The sequence below is a fragment of the Mastigoproctus giganteus genome, chromosome 9 (assembly GCF_048544385.1).
Source record: "Mastigoproctus giganteus isolate SK-2022 chromosome 9, ASM4854438v1, whole genome shotgun sequence".
NCBI lineage: Eukaryota > Metazoa > Arthropoda > Arachnida > Uropygi > Thelyphonidae > Mastigoproctus > Mastigoproctus giganteus.
In genome coordinates this window covers 85765521-85787364 of record NC_143583.1, presented here as the reverse complement: position 1 = coordinate 85787364, position 21844 = coordinate 85765521, and the positions used below count along the sequence as shown (strand labels likewise).

General features: G+C 37.8%; 1 protein-coding gene across 1 annotated transcript in view; it reads left to right on the top strand.

Moving 5' to 3' along the window:
- The window catches only part of l(1)G0196 (inositol hexakisphosphate and diphosphoinositol-pentakisphosphate kinase), an 832616-nt gene that overhangs the window by 754884 nt on the left and 55888 nt on the right, over window positions 1–21844 (top strand). The window contains exons 29-30 of the mRNA XM_090381508.1: window positions 6333–6422; window positions 19295–19384. Coding sequence (XP_090237634.1) covers window positions 6333–6422; window positions 19295–19384 — 180 coding nt within the window. The remainder of the gene's footprint in view (window positions 1–6332; window positions 6423–19294; window positions 19385–21844) is intronic.

The following is a 21844-nucleotide window of genomic DNA, read 5'->3' as shown; positions in this document are numbered from 1 at the left end:
TGTCGATCAATTCGGCCCTGGAAAGATTGTGCAAGGCTCAAGGGGTAGAATTTTTTTCAGCCTGTACTGTACTTGTTAACAGGAGAGATTGCTTCTATAGGGATGGGATACACTTAAATAGAAAGGGTGCAAGAATATTTGCTGATGCTATCGAGGCAGTGTTAGGTGGGTCGGAAAACTACTAGCTTGGGGGGAGACAAAGACCAATAGATTGACAGTAGCCACCGGCAGAGGTGAAAGAGATTCTTGCACTGCTTCTATTAGAATGAGCAGAAGCCTGAAAAACAAGATGCATGATATTTCAGAGACTGCTGGGAGCCATTGCGGTACAAGTAAACACATGGGTTGTGTTAGGGTAGCTAAGAATAGAAACAGGTGCAGGTATACTTGCGTGTACACCAATGCTAGGAGTTTAGTAAATAAATTTGATGAATTTGAGGTATTGCTCAAAACGTCAAAGGCAGATATTGTTGGGATATCAGAGACGTGGTGTCACACAGATATAAGGGATGCAGAACTGGAATTTGGGGAGTACAACGTCTACAGAAAGGATAGACAGGATAAGAAGGGGGGAGGGGGTTATGCTATTAGTTAAGAAACACATAAAAACCAAGGAAGTGAAGCCAGTCGACATCGCTGGACAGTGCAGTGTTGAGTCAGTTTGGTGTGACATAAGCATTGGGAGATCAAAATTGAGAGTAGGAGTGTGCTATAGGCCTAATGACTCTGATGAGTATAATAAGAAACTGTACAGGGAAATAGAGTGGGCCAGTAAATCAGAGAGTCTTATAATGGGAGATTTTAATTTCCCAGATATTGACTGGAATTTGGGGGCTGGTCACTCACACACTAGCAGGGCGTTTGTGGATTTATTGGATGATTGTTTTCTACATCAGCATGTTCAGGAGGCAACTAGAGGGAGTAATACTCTTGATTTGATTATCAGCAGTGATTCTTCATGCATTAAGAATCTGCAGATAAATGAACCATTAGGTGGCAGTGATCACTCACACACTAGCAGGGCGTTTGTGGATGTATTGGATGATTGTTTTCTACATCAGCATGTTCAGGAGGCAACTAGAGGGAGTAATACTCTTGATTTGATTATCAGCAGTGATTCTTCATGCATTAAGAATCTGCAGATAAATGAACCATTAGGTGGCAGTGATCACAGTGTGCTGAAGTGGGATTTACTCAAAGCGGTAACTACCATTAGGGGTAAAGGGAAGGGTTATTGCTTCCGTAAAGGTGACTACGATGGACTGAGACAGTATTTAAATTCTATACAGTATGACCAACTGATGATGTTACCAACAGCAAATTCAAAATGGGAAGCATTCAAAGAACTTATCTTGGAAGCTACTAGGCTTTACATACCAACTAAGAAATATTCTTCAATTTTTAGGCCAAAATGGATGTCAGATGAATTAATGAGGCATATGGCAGAGAAGAAAAATGCATGGGATACTTAAAAATTAACACGACACAGAAGCCTATGATAGATACAAGTTGATATGCAACCAAATTACAAAAGAGGTTTACCAGGCGAAGGCAGATTACGAGAAATCCTTGGCAAGGGATGCAAAGAAAAACAGCAAAGAGTTCTTTACTTATGTAAACTCTAGAAAGAAGGGGATGAATCAGATTGGTCCACTTGATATTGATGGGTCAACTGTTGATGATCCTGCTCAGGTAGCTAACAAACTAAATGAATATTTTGCATCGACATTCACACATGAGGAGTTATTCAGCGAGGGGAATGCGAGAGGTGTATTCAACTCTAGCAGTAAGCTAAAGAATCTTGAAATAACTGGGAGTAAAGTGGAGGAGAAATTGTTGAAGATAAACACAAGAAAGGCACCCGGGGTGGATGGGATCTATCCAGTTGTATTAAAGGAGACAGCAAAGGAAGTAAGCAAACCCTTAGCCATAATTATGAGAGCTTCCTTGGACTCAGGGGAGGTACCCATAGACTGGAAATGTGCAAATGTGAACCCAATTCACAAAGGAGGATCAAAGGCTGACACAAGTAATTATACACCTGTGAGCTTAACTTCTGTTCCAAGAAAATTAATGGAGGCACTGGTTAAAGAAGCACTGCAGGATCATTTAGACAAGACTCCAGTTATAGCTCGGACACAGCATGGTTTTCTTAAGGGGAAGTCTTGCCTGACCAATTTGATTGGATACTATGATGCAGTCACAAAAGAACTGGATGCAGGGAATAGTTTTGATATTATATACTTGCATCTTAGAAAGGCTTTTGATACTGTTGTACATGGAAGACTGCTACACAAATTGGAGCAGTGTGACATTGGAGGCAAATTGCTGCTATGGATAAAGGGGTGGTTGAGGGGGAGAAGACAGAGAGTGGTAATCAATGGACACTGCTCATCGTGGACTAATGTTATTAGTGGAGTCCCTCAGGGCTCAGTGTTGGGTCCATTATTGTTTTCTGTATTTATAAATGATATTGATGATGGTATATCAAGCTTAATGTCCAAGTTTGCAGACGATACAAAGGTTGGCAGGGTTGTCAAGGACACTTCTGACACTATGCTGCTGCAACAGGATCTGGAAAGGTTGAGCAGATGGGCTGAGAGGTGGCAAATGAAGTTTAACATTGACAAATGTAAAGTACTACACATGGGAAACAGCAACCCCAGAGCAACGTATCAACTCTGTTGTACTACACTGACAGTGGTAGAGAATGAAAGGGACTTGGGGGTTGTTGTGCAGGCAGATATGAAGTTCTCTGAGCAGTGCAGACGGGCTGCAAGAGTAGCTCATGGAGTATTGTCAATGATATACAGGAATTTTTCCAGCAGGGATAAGGAAGTGATTATTCCCTTGTATATAAGGCAATGGTCAGGCCACACCTAGAGTACTGTATACAGGTCTGGAGGCCTCATTTCAAGAAGGATGTAGAGCTGCTGGAACGAGTACAGAGAAGGGCAACAAGATTAGTGAGTGGAACAAAGGGGTGCTCTTACGAAGAAAGGCTTAAGTTTTGCAAATTACAGTGTCTGGAGACTAGGCACCAACGAGGTGATCTGATAGAGCTGTATAAAGCCTTGAATGGTTTGAGCATGCTCAATGCTGATGGGATTAGCATTAGTAGAGGCATATGATGCAAGAAAGCAAGCTTATTCAGCATCAGCCAAAAAAAAAAAAAAAAAAAAAAAACAACCACTACTCCCATTTCACCCCTCCGTTCGTTCGAAATACCTGTCGAGCTGAGCCTTAAATTTGTTTAGGCTATCAACTTCAACAACAAGTGATGGGAGTCTATTCCAGAAACCAACTGCCCGCTGGCTAAAGGCAAATTTCCGCACATCTATTCTACATCTATCCTTTCTTAATTTGAACTTATGTCCCCGTAGGTTCGTATTCTGAACAAGTGGGAGGATCCCATCAGAATTCAGCGTGCTCAACCTAATCAAGGCCTTATACACCTCAAACAGATCACCTCGCAGGAGCCAAGTCTCCAGCCGGTGCAATTTGCAGAATTTAAGCCATTCTTGGCATGAACACCCTCAAATGCCCTCTCAAATGATTATTCTAAGCAAGAGGAAAAATTCCATCAGCATTGAGCATGCTCAAACCATTCAAAGCTTTATACACCTCAATCAGATCACCTCGCAGGTGCCTAGTCTCCAGACACTGTAATTTGCAAAATTTAAGCCTTTCTTCGTAAGAGCAACCCTTTGTTCCATTCACTAATCTTGTTGCCCTTCTCTGTACTCGTTCCAACAGATCTACATCCTTCTTAAAATGAGGCCTCCAGACCTGTATACAGTACTCAAGGTGTGGCCTGACCATTGCCTTATATAAGGGGATAATCACCTCCTTAACCCTGCTAGAAAAATTCCTGTATATCATTGACAAGACACTATGAGCTACTCTTGCAGACCATCTTCACTGCTCAGAAAACTTTATATCTGCCTGCACAATTACCCCCAGGTCCTTTTCGTTCTCTACCACTGTCAGTGTAGTACTACAGAGTTGATACGTCACTCTGGAGTTGCTGTTTCCCATATGTAGTACTTTACATTTGTCAATGTTAAACTTCATTTGCCACCTCTCAGACCATCTGCTGAACTTTTCTAGATCCTGTTGCAGCAGCATACTGTCATTAGTGTCCTTAACAACCCTGCCAACCTTCGTATCATCTGCAAACTTGGACATTAAGCTTGATATACCATCATCAATATCATTTATAAATACAGAAAACAACATTGGACCCAATACTGAACCCTGAGGGACTCCACTAATAACATTAGTCCACAATGAGCAGTGTCCATTGATTACAACTCTCTGTGAGAATGGAGGAGAGGGTTTTCTTCCATGCATAGTCACAGGTGACAAAACTTGGATCCACCATTTTGACCCTGAAATGAAGAGAGTCAATGGAGTGGCAACATCAAAATTCACCGTGCAAGAAGTTCAGAAGTCAGCCTTCTGTCGGTAAAGTCACATCGACAGTGTTTTGGGACAAAGATGGGGTCTTGCTTATGGACTTCTTGGAGTGTGGCACAACAATTAACTCAGATCAATATGTGGAAAAGTTGAAAGCCTGCATCCATAGAGTTCAACTGAACAAAAACCTTAATAAAGTTCTTCTCCATGACAACGCATGACCCCCCACATCAGTCTGCACACGACGGAGGCCACTACAAAACTAGGGCACACCGTTCTTCATCATCCCTCTCGTGGCCCGGATATTGCACCTTCCGACTATCACCTCTTTGGTCTGCTGAAGGATGCACTCCATGTAACCCATTTTGCGGACAACAATCAACTCAAGCACAGTGTTCACGAAACCCTCCAAAGCAAGAGTAAGGACTTTTACAGCATCCGACTCAGAGATAGTGGAAGTGCAGAGAAAATGATGGTGACTTTGTGGAAAAATACCAGTGTGTTTTTTTTTTTTTTTTATGTGATCCCCAAACACGAGAGGTATTAGAACCTATAGTACTTAGTACCGTGCTTGGTATTTGTTAATAACAGTTAATGATTGAGGATTAATTGATGTAAAAGGCATAGTTATAGGAATTAAATTGTCTGAGGATAAAAATTGGAGGTATTACTTTCGTACCGCTCCTCATATAAATAATTTTTTTAAGTTTTTGAAAAAAATTTAACGATTTTAAGGGAAGGGGGGCATGTTTTTAGAGAGAGTGGTTTTTTGCATTTGTAAAAGTGTACATTGTCCTAGAACTTACATTTTCTATACTACTGTACTATACTATCACTCCCACCACACATGTAAGGCGCATTATGGCCTCAGCTTCCAATGCACCATTAAACATCAAACCAGCCATACATGTAAATTACAATAACAGAAATCAAAGCATTTTTTACAGTAAATGTTGTTTTTCTTAGTATATGGCTGATCAGGACTTCATAAAAGTGATAATATTACACGAATGATAACATTATCTGGGATCACAATAAGTGGTATACACTGTAATTGAAATAAATTTTATTGTAAAATAATAGGTAAACCCTAAGAAATTTCTTACACCTGCATTTTAGATATGTTCATTCTTACAAATCCTTTGACGATTAAGCAGGAAAACTCCATTTTTAAAAATAAGAAAAAAAAAGGTCATTATTGAGTTCTAGAACTCAAAGTAGCAAATAAAATTTATCAAAATTATATTAATATGATAGGAAATTAGTATTGCAGGAAAATTTTTCATAATATGTAAATGTTTAACCCTTGAAAATTTTTACAAATGAAACCATAAATAAAACTGTATTGCAAATAATGTAAAAGTGTGGGCTTTTTTTTAATGGAACATAGTGATCTTTATTAAGGTTGAAAAATGAAACCATAACTCTGTTTCAAAATTAAATCTTTAACGATAGTTAAAATCAAACTGTTTCATAATATAATAAATAAAACAACCAGTATATGTTAAATTATTTCTCAAAAAATTAGTCTATACAATTTAACATTGATAAGATGCATTACAAGAATAAATAAACAAACAAATAAATAAAGAGAAACTTTCAGAATAAATTCTTCAGTAGAAACCGAAAAGGGTGAAATGAGCAGTACAAAATCGTGAGCAGAACAAATTATTATTGTCATGTTTACTTATAATCAAGTAACTTGAACTTAATAAAAAAAAAAAAAAAAAAAGGACAAAAAAATTTAGTTACCAGAAGATTCAAAAATTTATAAATGATATACATTAAAAAAAAAGCCTCTATTTTTCAAATATCAATATGTTATCTTTAATCAAATGCTGTATATTCATGCTATTGAATTTTTGAAATTGTGACTGCTACTTCAGTTAAATATATCCTTGCTTTAATTTCAGAAAGTTTTCAACACCACAGGCATTCAATTCCTGGTCAACTGAGTTCATATCTTAGGATGTGCAGTGCTGCAGATCTTCCTAAAGTCTTTGGTATGAAAATTTTATATTTATTTATAAACATATATAGTATAAACCAAAAGTCAGGATGAGTCAACCAACCTATTTAAGTCATTATTTATATTGAATTGAATTCAAAAGTCTGCCTATTTTATATTCATGCATGTAAAACATGGCAGCCAATTAATGATTTGTTCTTTGTGTTTGTGAATCATAATAAATGTAAATAAATTCTTTCATTGTGTAATTTTTTTTTTTTTTAAAGTTGTCCTGGCTCTTGATTCATACTTCTCTTTAATCTGTCAGCAAGCATTTTTATCTTGCTGACAGATAAAAGACTGAAGTGGTGCATGGGAATATGGCCATTTATAAATTTAAATGCTAAAATTATGGCAGTTTATGAATATTTCTCATTAAGTAAAAAGACTAGTGATTGTGTGGGATATTTTTCTTCCAAACTTTTAGAAGCTATGTAGTTGACCATGAAAAGATAATTTTTCATTACCCCAGTACATAATACTAGGAGTAGAGTAGATGTCATATGTGCAGAATGCTCAGCTATGTCCATTTTACTTCTGTGTTATGTGGTACAATGTTGTAGCTGTTGTATTGCCATCTTAAACTGAACATTACTTTAGTGGTAAATCTTTATTGTGTATTGTAGTCTTGATGGATTCATTGTAGTATATTTTATGTCTTCTGTTTATTATTTTTATTGTTCCCCGTGTTTTTTTCTAGAAAGTCTGATTATTTTATTAAAACAGATTTCAGTTTCAATTGACACCCTCATCAGGGGGAAAGAGGATCTCATAGATTGTCGAAAATCAGTTTTGTTCATAGATTGCTAAAGGTTGTTTGTCCTATTCCTTGATTTAAATTTTTTTTAATAGAAGGTAAGGAGTTTAAAAAGTAAGAACTGTCTTATTGATTGACTCACTTTGTCAGACTTTGAAATTATTGGGTGTATAGAAACTTGCCAGACTGCCGGATTTTCTGTGCTTAGTTCTAATTTTAATTATACCATTGTTACCATCTCCCACCTTGCCAAGTTAGTTGATGATATTTGTTCCCTTTTTCTTTTTTTTTAATTAAAAAAAGTGGGCAAACTTTTCCCTTTTTTTTTTTATTTAAATTTTTTTTTTTTTTTAAATTTAAAACCTAAGCTACACCCCAGCTCAGTACTTGGCATATGTGCAGAAGCTCTCGATGGCATTCAGTGTGTGCTCCACAGTTCACGACTTCATCAACATCTGGGAAATCCCAGGTAGAGCTCTCAGAAACCCTCCATTGCTCTGTTCAAACCTGCAGAACCTCTCGACCTTCAAGTGGCACTTTCCCAACAGCATCATTGGTGCACTGAGTTCTGCCGACATTGATTTTAATCTGTGATCCAGTGTTTGGGACTAAAGGGAAAAAAAGAGAAATTCAATATTCATGTGCCATAACCATTCCTCTAACTGTCATTAAAACTAAAACTGACCACAAGTGAAAGATGTCCAGACTGGCTCAATCAGTCTATCACATTATAACCAGATTGTACTGTACAGTACAGCCCTATATCATCAGTATCTCAAAATATCCAGTACAAATGAATTATTGAGGTGATCACAAAGCTATTCAGGTGATCTTATGCTGGATAAAGCAATATATTTACTGTGATTTATGTATTCTATTGATGTTGGATGTTATACGTATTATATTTTTGTTCTATGTATTTTGTGGATGTTCTGCAGTTTTTCTATGTTTTAGTAGTTTGTATGTAAGTAAATATAATGTCTCCAATTAGATTATTAGATTCCTCTGGATGCCTGTAAAATTTTGTGAATAAATAATTTTATTATTATTATTATTATTACAGTTATCACAAAGTCATTTAGCTCCATGTTAGTTTGATAAACTTCTGGCATCCCCCTCCCCTAAAGAATTCCTCATGTGTGAATGTAGATACAAAATACCTATTCACTTTTTCAGTAACCTGAGCAGAGTTATCAGCAGTTAAACCATTGACTCAAGAGGCCCAATGTGATTCAACCCCTTCCTTCTATTGTCAATATATGCATAGAAGTATTTTCTGCATTGTGACTTCATTAGAGATTAATTTATATGCATCCCATGTACTTTCCTTCTTTGCTACATGTCTTAATAGTTCATCTGACATCCATTTAGGTCTAAGCCTTGAACAGTATTTCTTGATTGGTATGAAAACCCTAATAGTTACTTTGAATATTTCCAATTTAGAATTTGCTGTTTGTATCGTCATCAGTTGGTCCCACTACACAGAATTTCAAAACTGTCTGAGACCACAGACCATTGTAGTCATCCTTACAAAAGCAAAAGCCTTCCCCTTTATCTGTGACAGTGGTTGTCTTTAATTAAATTCCACATTAGTACAATGTGATCACTGCCGCCAAGTGGGTCTTTTACTTGCCGATTCTTAATGCATGTAGAATCACTGCTGATAACCAAAAGTATTGCTTCCTCTTGTTGCATCTCTGACATGCTGATTTAGAAAACAGTCTTCCAAGAAATCCAGAAATGTGTTGCTAGTACAAAGGGTATTAGGAAAGTTTTGCAATATGACGCAACAATGAATCACAGGAAGCTGCTTATTGCTGCATATTGAGACATGTTCATACGTGCATAGTAGCCGCCGCGCCAAATCGATGGGCTCAGTTATTCATTAGTAGTGAGAGTGTAAAGTGCTTGCGATGGCATCGTGGTCACGAAATGAGATAAGGACAGTTTTGCGGTATAATTTCGTGCGTGGTTTAACCATAGACCAGTGCTTAGAAGAAATGACTCTTGCACTAGTTGATGATTGTCCACATCGTACAACGATATTCAGGTGGTATAGAGAATTCCAAAGGGGAAATTTCACTCTGGAGGATTCTGAGAGGCCGGGAAGGCCACGAACGTCAGTTACGGAGGAAAACGTTACTGCTGTGAGGAAAATGCTTGACGAAAACAGGCGAGTGACCTACCAACAGATAGAGGATACTTTGGGCCTAAATGCACCAGCAATTCGTTCAATTCTGCAAGATCATTTGCACGTGAAGAAACTTTGTTCTCTCTGGGTGCCGCATCAACTGACTGAAGAGCAGATGACACGACGTGTGACTTGGTGCCGGGAGATGTTAAAAAAGTTTGATAAGGGACAATCTCGGTATGTGAACAACATCGTGACAGGTGACGAGACTTGGCTGTACTATTACGATCTGCCGACCAAGGCTCAAAACAAAGTTTGGGTCTTTGATGATGACGACACACCCGTAATTGTCAGAAAATCCCGATCTGTAAAGAAGAAAATGATAGCTGTATTTTTCAAATTGAGTGGAATTGTGGAACGTGTCGTTTTGGACACGCAGGAGACAGTCACAGCTAAGTGGTATACTGAACAATGCCTGCCTAAAGTCATTGGATCTATGAAGAACCTGCGGCCAAAGTCAAGAATGGACACCTGGTACCTCCATCACGAAAATGCCCCAGCTCACCGTGCCAAAGCCTGCACCGAATATTTGACCACGACAGGACTGAAACTTCTCGAGCACCCTCCCTACAGTCCAGACCTTGTTCCCTGCGACTTTACACTGTTCCCGCATGTGAAAATGAAGCTAAAAGGGAGGCGGTTTTCCAGTGTTGAGGTCCTTCTACGGGCTTGGGACAACGAGTGTGCTTTACTCCCTAGTGAAACTTGGCAGAATTGGTTTAAAGATTGGTTTCGGAGGATGGAGAGGTGTATTGAATGTAGAAGAAATTACTTTGAAGAAATTAAATAAACAAAGCTGTATTGCAAAACTTTCCTAGTACCCTTTGTATGTGAATCACCACAAATTCCATTAAATATCTGAAGAGTTAAAATCCCCCATTATGAGACATTATGATCTGCTAGCCAGTCTATTTCTCTGTAAAGTTGTTTGGTATACTCATCTCAGTCATTAGGCCAATAACACACTCCTAATCTCAATTTTATTTTACCAGCATTTAAATCACACAAAACTGACTCAGCATTGCACTTGTCACTTGTGTCAACTGGATACACTGCCTTAGGTTTAATATGCTTCTTAACTAAGAGCATTACACCTCCACCTCTCCTGTCCTGTATACATTGTACTCACCATTTTCAAATTGAGCATGGCATTAACACTAGAAGAGGCATGTGCTGCAAGAAAGCAAGCTTATACAGCATTAGCTGGGGAAAAAAAAAAAAAAAAAAACCTTCCCATTTCACCCATCCATTCAATAGAAACGTTTGTCTAGTTCAGCCTTGAATTTATTTTAAGCTATCAACTTCCACAACAACAAATGGAAGTTTTTTCCAGCAATCAACTTCCCTCTGGCTAAAGGCAAATTTCTGCACATCTATTCTATAATTCTCTTTCCTCAATTTGAGTTTGAGCCCCCCTCAGGTGTGTAATCGAGCAAGAGGAAGAATTCCATCAGCATCCTTATACACACCAATCAGATTACCTCTCAGGTCCCCAGTCTCCAGATGCTACAAGTTTGCAGAATTTAAGCCTTTCTTGGCATGAGCACCCCTTCATTCTCCTCACCGATTTTGTTGTCATTAACAATCCTACTAACCTTCATATTGTCTGCAAACTTGGACATTAATCCTGATAAGTTAGTCAGAGAAGACTTTCTCTTAACAAACAAATGCTGTGTCAGAACTATAACAGTAGTAGTTTTGTCTTACAGTTCTTTAACCAGTGACTCTATTATTTTCCCCGGAACACAAGGTAAACTAACAGGTCTGTAATTACTCATATCACCCTTTGGTCCCCCTTTGTGAATTGGGGATACATTTGTACATCTCCAGTCCGTGGGGACTCTCTCTGGTTGAGTCTAAGTATGCTCTCATAATGATATAACTGGATAGATTCCATCCACTCAAGGTGCCTTTATGTTTAACTTCAACAATTTCTCCTACACTTTGCTCTCAGTTATTACAAAATCATGTAGCTCCCTGTTAGAGTTTAACAAGCTTCTGTCCTCCACTTCCCTACAGAATTCCTCCTGTGTAGATGCAGAATCTTCGTTCAATTTGTCAGCTATCTGAGCAGGATAATCGACAGTTGGATCATAAATATCAAGTGAACCAATCTGATTTATCCCCTTCCCTCTAGAGTTTAAAGAAGTCTTTGCTGCTTCTCTTTGCATCCTTTTTTATGAGAAATCCAAAGATTTCTAGGAATCTGCGTTCACTTGCCTAACCTCCTTTGTTACTTGATTACAGACTATCTTGAATCTGCCATAGCCTTCTGTGTTGCCTAATAATTTATATGCATCCCATGCACTTTTCTTCTCTGCCACAAGCTTCATTAGTTCATCTGATATCCATTTAGGCTTAAACCTTGAACAATATTTCATAATTGGTTATGAAAAGCCTAGTAGCTTCCAAGATTAATATCTTGAATGCATCCCACTTAGAAAATGCTGTTGCTAACATCATCAGTTGCTCCCACTGCATAGAATTTAAAAACTGTCTGAGACCACTGTAGTCACCTTTATGAAAGCATAAAGATTTCCCTTTACCCCGATGGTATTTATATCTTTAAGTAAATCCCACATCAGTACAATGTGATCACTGCCACCTAGTGGTTCCTTTATCTGTAAATTCTTAATGCATAAATAATCACTGGTGATAATGAGATCAAGCATATTGCTCCCTCTGGTTGCCTCTCTAACAAACTGCTGTAGAAAACAATCATCCAATAAATCCAACAAAACCTTGACTAACCCACAAGTTCCAGTCTATATCTGGGAAGTTAAAATCACCCATTATAAGACACTTTGATTTACTGGCCCACTCGATTTCTCTGTGTAATTGTTCATTGTACCCATCAGAGTCATTAGGCCTAAAACAAACTCCTACCTTCATTTTTGCTTTCCCTGTGCTTATGTCATACCAAACTGACTCAACATTGCACTGTCCAAATTCATGAAATTTATTTACAATACTCCTAGCATTGGTGTACATACAAGTATACATACACCATTTTTATTATTAGTTTCTCTAACACTGTCTCTCCTGTTAGCAAGCACAGACCAGGCTGAAAAAAATTCTACCCCATGAGCCTTGCATTATCCCTCCTATCGTTTCTGTGCAGGATTGCAGACACTTTCAAATTTAACCCTAACTCGCAACTTTTTTTTCAACATTGACCTGTACTTGTTAAGTAAATCTGCAGTTCTGCTACACTTAGTGCCAACGTGTACAACGATGTCACTCTTTTTGCTCTTAAAGGATGATATCTTCTCTACAGCATCATCAACTTTTGTGCCCTGGCAGACTTACCCTGGTCCTATTCCACCATCCTTTTTGCACAATATATTTCCCGTTTCCCTGACAGTTGAGTCACCGACAATAACTAGCCCCTGTGGGACCAGTTCATTCTGCCCTGAAAATTGTAGCTGTGTTGCCTGGTGCACAAGAGTGTGCTCTGGCATTGAGTTGGGAAGCTGAGAACTTGATGGTCCCCCCCATTTTAATTCCCTTGGGGGCATCTACCCAACTCTTCAAACTCTTGTAGATGGCCATCAGAATGCTGAGTTGGCGTCTAATTTCTCTACATTCTCTGCATCTATCAAACACAAACACATCCTCCATGACTAAATTGTGTCCTGTTTGAAAAAGGTCTGCAAACATGTCACATTTTCACATTTCTTGCCAATATGATGTGTTGGAGAATTGCTCCTTTCAATTCTCTCCCATACCACAGCACTTCCTCTACTTTGTGCCGGTTGCTTTGCGGCTTTAGTCTGTTGCATAATCTCCGTTTAAATACAATTAACAATAAAATATGCCAATTAACAATAAAAATTAATATGATTTATAAATTTAATTGATTAATTGCCTATACTGTACTGTACAAATAGGTTCCTAATACAGTGCTACATATTACGCTATCTAATTTTATGTTATATCTTGCACTATCTAGTTTTACATTATATCTTGCCCTATCTAGTTTTACATTGTACCTTGCACTATCTAGTTTTATGTTATACCTTGCACTATCAAGTTTGAGATATACATTACGCTACTCCATATCGATCTACAACAATGGCGGCAAGTTTCGAACGTTACAAGTTTTACTCATGCTAAGTAATAACCCATAAAATCTCTATCTAAATTCAAAATGAACTAAGTATCATAACTAGGAATATAAAACTACTTCTAAAAATAAATTAATATGCCAATTAAAGTCAATAAAACAGTAAAAATTTAAGAAAAACTTCTGTATTAACTGGAACTGTAAAATCTTCGTCCCCATGGATCTACTCTCGTTCCCAAACTTGACAAGCAAACTTAGTATTAGCAATGTTGCCATTGCTAACACCAGTCATTGTCATCATTATCAGCCATTTTCAGTCCTCTGCAGGATGAAGGCCTCTCCAGCAATTTTGCAGTTCCTTCTGTTTTGTGCAATGGCCATTCATTTACTATCCACGAACTCTTGAATTTCATTATCCATCTCCATCGTTGTCTTCCAGGACTACTTCTAGCTCCTCTTGGGTACCATTCTGTTCTTTTCTTAGTCCATCTGTCATCATGTCTTCAAGCTGTGCGTTTTGCCCAAGACCATTTTAGTTCTTTAATTTTGATAAGAATGTCCTTTACTTCGCTTTGATGCCTAATCCATGTGTTTCTCTTCTTATCTAACAGTCTGATTCCTAATATGCGTTCCATTCTTAGCTGTGTAGTTCTCAGCTTCTCTTCCATTCTTTAACAAGCTAATTGTTCTATAATTTCCCAATTTATAATTTATCCCTCTTCTTTTGCAGCAAAACTATGATTGCATTATTCCACTCCTTAGGCGTCATGCGTTTTCTAATGCATTTTGTGAAGAGTCTTGCCAGTTTCTGTGTCATGTTTCTTCCTCCCAATTTTAATAACTATACAGTAACTTCAACTTCCCCTGGGGCTTTCTGATTCTTCATTTTCTTCAATGCATGTTCTACCTCATTGGGAAGGATATCAGGTATGTTGTATGTATTACTAAGAAGGATATCGTGTATGTCATATGTATTACTAATTTGTGGTATATCTTCCCCACTGCTGACATCATTCTTCGTTTCTTGTATAATTCTCTATAGTAGTCTTCTGCTATTTGTTTTATGCCTTCTCTGTTATTTATAAGTGCACCATCACTATTCTTAAGTTTCAGTATCATTTGTCTTTCTGTATTGTTGCTCATGGCTGCTGATTTAAGTCTTTCTTTTCCCTTAAAGCTTGTTCTACTTTTCTAGTGTTAAATCTTCTTGTGTCCTCTCTGAATCTCTTTCTAATGGCTTTGCAGAACACAGTATTTTTTTTTTTTTTTTTATGAGAACCCCAAACACGAAAGGTATCAAAACCTATAGTACTTAGTACCGTGCATGGGTTGAATGAGAAGTATGGGGTGGGGATGCCGGAAACTTTGCTCTAGAGACTAAACATGGGTTTCACCACTTCAAGCCTCCAATAAGCAAAGTGGTGGTATTCAGTATGTCAGTGTTTGTTGCTCTTCATTTGTCATCTTTGGTTCATCATGACAAGTGTTTCTTGACTAATTTTTTCTTCTTTGGATTTCTTTTTACCTATAGGTTTCTTGGGCTTTATCACTTTCAGAAAGTTGTAGTATTCCCGTTGCTATCTTAGTCTACCTTGTTCAGGATGGTAACATCATTCACGATATATCTTCTGTTAGTGAGGGTGAAGTCGATTTCATTAATTATTAATCCATTTGGGCTCTTCCATGCCCACTTCCTGTTGATCTTTTTCTTGAAAAAAGTGTTCATTAATGGCATGGCATTCCTTGAGATTCTGCAAATTCCACAAGTCTTTCACCTCTCATTTCTTTCACCAATTCCAAAATTTCCTATAGTTCTCCTTTCTGCACTGTTTTGTCTATTTCCAACCTTAGCATTGAAGTCCCCCATAATGATAGTGTAGTGGGTTTTCTGCTCATCTAGAAGACTCAATTTCGGTGTACATTTCTCCAACCTGTTTATCATCGATGCTCGATGTTGGTGCATAAATCATTATAACCTTTAGCTTATACCTCTTAGAAAACCTGAGTAGTAGTCTTGACACCCTTTGTGATGTACTTTTGAATTCCAGAATGTTATTTTTTTATATCTTTGTGGACCAGAAAGCCAACTCCACCTTCGCTCCTTTCACTGTTTCAATTGGTGTACAGCAGATTTTCACTTGATAAACTTGTACGTGATTCATTTCTTCTTCTTCTTCTTTCAGCCAAACCAATGATATTCCAATTCACATTTTCTAATTCCTTTTCCATCTCTAATATCCTATCTTCACCAATGAGCGGTCTTAGATTGTAACAGACCAAGTTCAGTTTCCGTGCATGGCAACCTGGTTATACCCAGAGATTTTTAGCAACCTCTGCTTCCACTCTGATCCTCTCGCTGCCATGAGAGGGGGGGAGTGAAAGCCACTGGGGACTGAGGGCCACATGTTTCGTTGTGGTGTCATGTGTTGGAGGGTTTGGTCTTTTCCTCTTCACGCTGACCAGGCATCTTGAAGAGAACCACTCTACACGTTCGTTGCCACCTAAGTGACATAACAGGGCTTACCATCAAGAAGGTGTGCATGAATGGATTTTAGGGAGGCAGGCCAACTGGACTTCTTCTAAATCTTCTGAAATAGAAAGATATTGGAACCATCAGTGTTTTAGACCGAGTGCCTGATAACACACAGAAGGCTCCCATTATAATGCAGTTTGCTTTACGCTGATTCGCTATAACGCTGTTCTTATATTATAACCCGTATCTGACTATAACGCTTCACAGATCACTATAACGCTCTTGTACAGATTGCATTTTTGGGATATTTAACGAAATCTTTTCATTTGATGGAGTCGATAGCTTGAAAATGAATAGCAAAACAGCATTAAAACGTTTCCCCCGCCAACTTGAGAAATTTTCCCACGCTCAGCGAAATTTTCTTGCACGCTAATTTAATACAGTACAGTGACTTGTTATATAGCTCTGAGATCAACAATTTAAAAAAATATCAAGTATATTGCTTGTAATATTTGCGTTATATTCATTTATCCGAAGTCTAGTCATCGCTTAGTACAGTATTAGACATTGTGCGTAACGGACAGTTTACTCGAACATTGTATCATAATTAATGCAACCAACGCATTTACATTTTTGAAGAGCTAATAATGGCCGATAAGAATGAAAAAGCAACGTCTGGGTGCAGTATGAAGACTATAAATGTAGGAAAAAGACTGAATTTGAAAATTAAATTAGACATTTTGAAGCAAATTGATTCCAATCAATGACAGCCGGATGGTGTGCCATAATTTAGGACTTGCAAGTTTAACTGTAAGAACAATTATAAAAAAATAAAGAATTAATTTTAGCAGCGGGAAAGATAGCTATTCCACTGCAAGCAACTAGGGCTAGGCCGGCTATTAGGATTGAAATGGAAAGACTTTAACTAATTTCACTAAAGATAATATCATGCAGAATTCAGTTAAGTTAAATATTATATAAAAGAGAGAGAAAGAGATTAGCCAATATGATGATCTGAAGAAAACTCACAAAAAAAAAAAAAAAAATGTGGAATCATTTAAAACTGGTAAGGGCTGGTTGAATAGATTTAAAATCCAGGGAGAAGCCTCAAGTGCAGATCAAGGAGCCGAAACTTTCAAAAAAGAACTTTGGCAAGGGATGCAAAGAAAAAAAACAATGAGTTCTTTACTTATGTAAACTCTAGAAGGAAGGAGATGAATCAGATTGGTCCACTTGATATCGATGGGTCAACTGTTGATGATCCTGCTCAGGTAGCTAACAAACTAAATGAATATTTTGCATCGACATTCACACATGAGGAGTTATTCAGCGAGGGGAATGCCAGAGGTGTATTCAACTCTGGCAGTAAGCTAGGGAATCTTGTAATAACTGAGAGTAAAGTGGAGGAGAAATTGTTGGAGATAAATACAAGAAAGGCACCTGGGGTGGATGGGATCTATCCAGTTATATTAAAGGAGGCAGCAAAGGAAGTAAGCAAACCCTTAGCCATAATTATGAGAGCTTCCTTGGACTCGGGGGAAGTACCCATGGACTGGAGATGTGCAAATGTGACCCCAATTCACAATGGAGGATCAAAGGGCGACACAAGTAATTATAGACCTGTTAGTTTAACTTTTGTTCCTGGAAAATTAATGGAGGCACTGGTTAAAGAAGCACTGCAGGATCATCTAGACAAGACTTCAGTTATAGCTCAGACACAGCATGGTTTTGTTAAGGAAAAGTCTTGCCTGACCAATTTGATTGGATACTATGATGCAGTCACAAAAGAGCTGGATGCAGGGAATAACTTTGATATTATATACTTGGATCTTAGAAAGGCTTTTGATACTGTTGCACATGGAAGACTGCTGCAGAAATTGGAGCAGTGTGGCATTGGAGGCAAATTGCTGCTATGGAAAAAGGGGTGGTTGAGGGAGAGAAGACAGAGAGTGGTAATCAATGGACACTGCTCATCGTAGACTAATGTTATTAGTCGAGTCCCTCAGGGTTCAGTATTGGGTCTATTATTGTTTTCTGTATTTATAAATGATTTTGATGATGGTATATCAAGCTTAATGTCCAAGTTTTCAGGCGATACGAAGGTTGGCAGAGTTGTCAAGGACACTACTGACACTATGCTACTGCAACAGGATCTGGAAAGGTTGAGCAGATGGGCCGACAGGTGGCAAATGAAGTTTAACATTGACAAATGTAAAGTACTACATATGGGAGACAGCAACCCCAGAGCAACGTATCAACTCTGTGGTGCTACACTGACAGTGGTAGAGAATGAAAGGGACCTGGGGGTGGTTGTGCAGGCAGATATGAAGTTTTCTGAGCAGTGCAGAAGGGCTGCAAGAGTAGCTCATGGTGTATTGTCAATGATATATACGAATTTTTCTAGCAGGGATAAGGAGGTGATTATTCCCTTATATAAGGCAATGGTCAGGCCACACCTAGAGTACTGTATACAGGTCTGGAGGCCTCATTTCAAGAAGGATGTAGAGATGCTGGAACGAGTACGGAGAAGGGCAACAAGATTGGTGAATGGAAGAAAGGGGTGCTCTTACGAATAAAGGCTTAAGTTTTGCAAATTACAGTGTCTGGAGACTAGGCACCAGCAAGGTGATCTGATAGAGTGTATAAAGCCTTGAATGGTTTGAGCATGCTCAATGCTGATGGGATTCTTCCTCTCGCTCAGAATAATCACCTGAGAGGACATAAATTCAAATTTTGGAAAGACAAATGTAGGATTGACGTGAGGAAATTTGCCTTTAGCCAGCGGGTGGTTGGTTGGTGGAACAGACTTCCATCCCTTGTCGTGGAAGTTGATATCCTAAATAAGTTTAAGGCTCAGCTGGACAGGTATTTCGAACGAACAGAGGGGTGAAGTGGAAGTGGTTATTTTTTATTTATTTATTTTATTTTTTTTTTTTTTTTTTTTTTGGCTGATGCCGCATAAGCTTGCTTTCTTACATCAAATGCCTCTACTAATGCTAATGCTATAAGCTCTTGCTAAAAAATTTAATAACTGAATTATTATACTAATGTCTAATTGTTGATGATCCTGCTCAGGTTGCTGACAAACTTAAAAAAATATTATTCGAAGAAGAGAATGTATATTTATTTTTATTGCCAACCTATCAATAGAAAGCACAGTTTTGAAATTTATAAATTCTTCAGTTAATTCTTCTGTTTTTTCTTTTTTTTTTTATCTGTTTTATTCATTGTTTTTTTTTTTTTTTTTTTTGTTTTTTTTTTATGTTATCTTATATCACATTACAAGACTATTTAACACTCAGTTTTAATAATTTTACTCAATTATTTAAAAGAGCATCATTTGGAAAATTAATTAGTAAAAGATTCTGTTTTTGTTTAAGGATCAACAAGTAGTCTGTTTAGCACTGCTGTCATTAGTGGATCTTCAAGTGCTCCAGAACTTAAAAATGCTGTTCCTCCATCATCCTCTGGTAATGTTATCTAATGTTATCTAAATATAGATACAGAAATCTTAATTGTTCTTTTTTGCATTCAGTTCCTTTGATTTTATATCTATGTTTATATCGTGTGTGCGTGCGTGCATGCATGTGAATACACACACACACATACTAATACTATATGAATTAAACTTAAATATAATCATATTTTTTATTCTGAATGTGAGAGTCAAAATACATTATTATTGTATTGCATTGTATTAAATAAGCATAATTTAATTTAATTAATTCTTGATTTAACATTCTTGTAATATTATATACACAGTGTCCTCCCATTTATGCTTGCAAGAAATAACAAGTGAAGGGAAAATATCGGAAAGTATCAGTAAAAATATTACAAAGAAGGCAGATGGTCAGCACTCATGATCTTGATTTGGCATTGGGATGGGTCACTAAGGGATGGCAAGCTTCTCTTTACTGCAAGATATGGTGATCACCAGAGGGTACTGGAGGCTGGGAATGTGATATATCCCTGGATGATGTTAATGCCACAGGCTGAAGTTCTGACTTGGCTGTTAATATAGTTCCTATTGATTTTACCTCATACCATCCCAGTTCATATTCTCCTGTCATCCAAGGCTTAAGGGCAACAAAAACCCAAAAAAAATCACAACTCTTTCCCCCCACCTTCTCTCCCGACTGATGAGAGACATAATCTAAAAACTTGACTGTAACTAGGGCAAATGATTGAGTAGCTCCAAACAAGGATAGACAAGCACTTACAACGCACAGTGAGGTAGTACACTGTGTGTTCTAAGTGCACAGCGTGATGTAGCACACCACCAAATTTCCAAAGACCACACCTTCACAGATCCCAAAAAGTTATGTCATTCATCATCAAAAGAGGAAAGACATTTTAGAAGCCTTCATATAAGAAAAGATTATAATAAAACAATTAAATTCTACAAAAAGAATTCTACCTATTGAGCCTTGCACAATCTTTCCAGTGCCAAATTGATCGACAAGGCTCTCATCATATGAGAGACTTAACTGGAAAAGCATTGTTCGCACCTCTAGACATCAAGCAGTTGAGGCAATTAGTGCAGCTGCTGCTAAGCATGAATTAAAAGTCAAAGGGATTACCATTCTGCAACTTAGTGTTACCCTTAAAACCTATCAAACTGCCTGTCCCACATACCCAGAAGTCGTGCTGGCCATCTTATTGGTTAACATTTACTGGTATTCAACACAGCAGGCCAATAATTCATTTGAAATAAATACAGTACATGAAATTGCAGACTTCCGTAATTTTCTTATTATCTGGATCCTTGTATCATATTACAAAATAGTTTGTTTATATCATATACAGTGAAACGTCTCTTAACGGACACCTCTCGTTAACGGACATCTCTCTGCAATGGACATTTTCAAATTCCCCAACTCACCTCTGTTGGTTTTAACATGTTTTCAGCTTCCGTCTAGCGGACATTCTCTGTAACGGACGCGGACAGGCAGTCTGCACTGTTTCGTTTAGATTAGCACTTAATTTGATCTCCCCATGAGGGACTGCGGGAGAGCTGACGGCCCTTTTTCTAGGAACATTTCTTCCCCATATTGTCTCAATCGTGTGTTTATTTTCTATTTCCGATTTTCTGAATTTTATCAAGGTTTACGTCGCGGTTCTAAACCCTTTTTCGAGAATTTTAAGGCACGTGTAAAACTTCTGATGAATTCAGTGTGTGCAAGTGGGGGGGGGGGGGATTTGGTCGGCCTTTCGTCTTTTCAGTTTCCAGTTTTGTTCAGTGTCGTGTGAAGTGCACAATGTCTTCTCGTAAACATTTAACTTTAAAAGATAAAGTCGAACTCATTAATGCGTATGATCGGCAAAAAAATAGTATTCGCAATCTCGCTGCAAAATTCAAAATCGGGAAGACGCAGGTAGCGACATCCTAAAGAAAAAAAAATGAAATGCTGAAACAATTTTGGCAACACGGAAATAATCAGGTTCAAAAATCATTCCCGAAAACTGTTGGACTTCAAATTGACAATGTTACGCATGAGTGGTTTTGTCGCGAACGTGCTAAAAAAATTCCCATTAATGGGCCTATTATTAGGGAAAAGGCTTTGAAGGTTCCGAAATCTATGGGAGTAAATGAGTTCAAAGCTTCTGTGGGATGGCTAGACAAGTTCAAAACTCGGCATAAAATTTCTTGGAAAACCGTAAGTGGTGAAGGTGGATCTGTTGATACTGGTGTTGTAACAGAGTGGACCGTCAAATTGGAAGATTTTTGTCGTGATTTTGAAGCTAAGGATATTTACAACTGTGACGAAACAGGGTTGTTTTTTAAAGCTCTTCCTGAAAACACAATGAGTCTAAAAAACGAAAAGTGACAGAGCGGAAAAATTTCTAAGGAACGCTTGACTGTACTATTGTGTACAAATATGCTGGGAGACTTTGAACAACCTCTTGTTATAGGAAACTCACAAAATCCT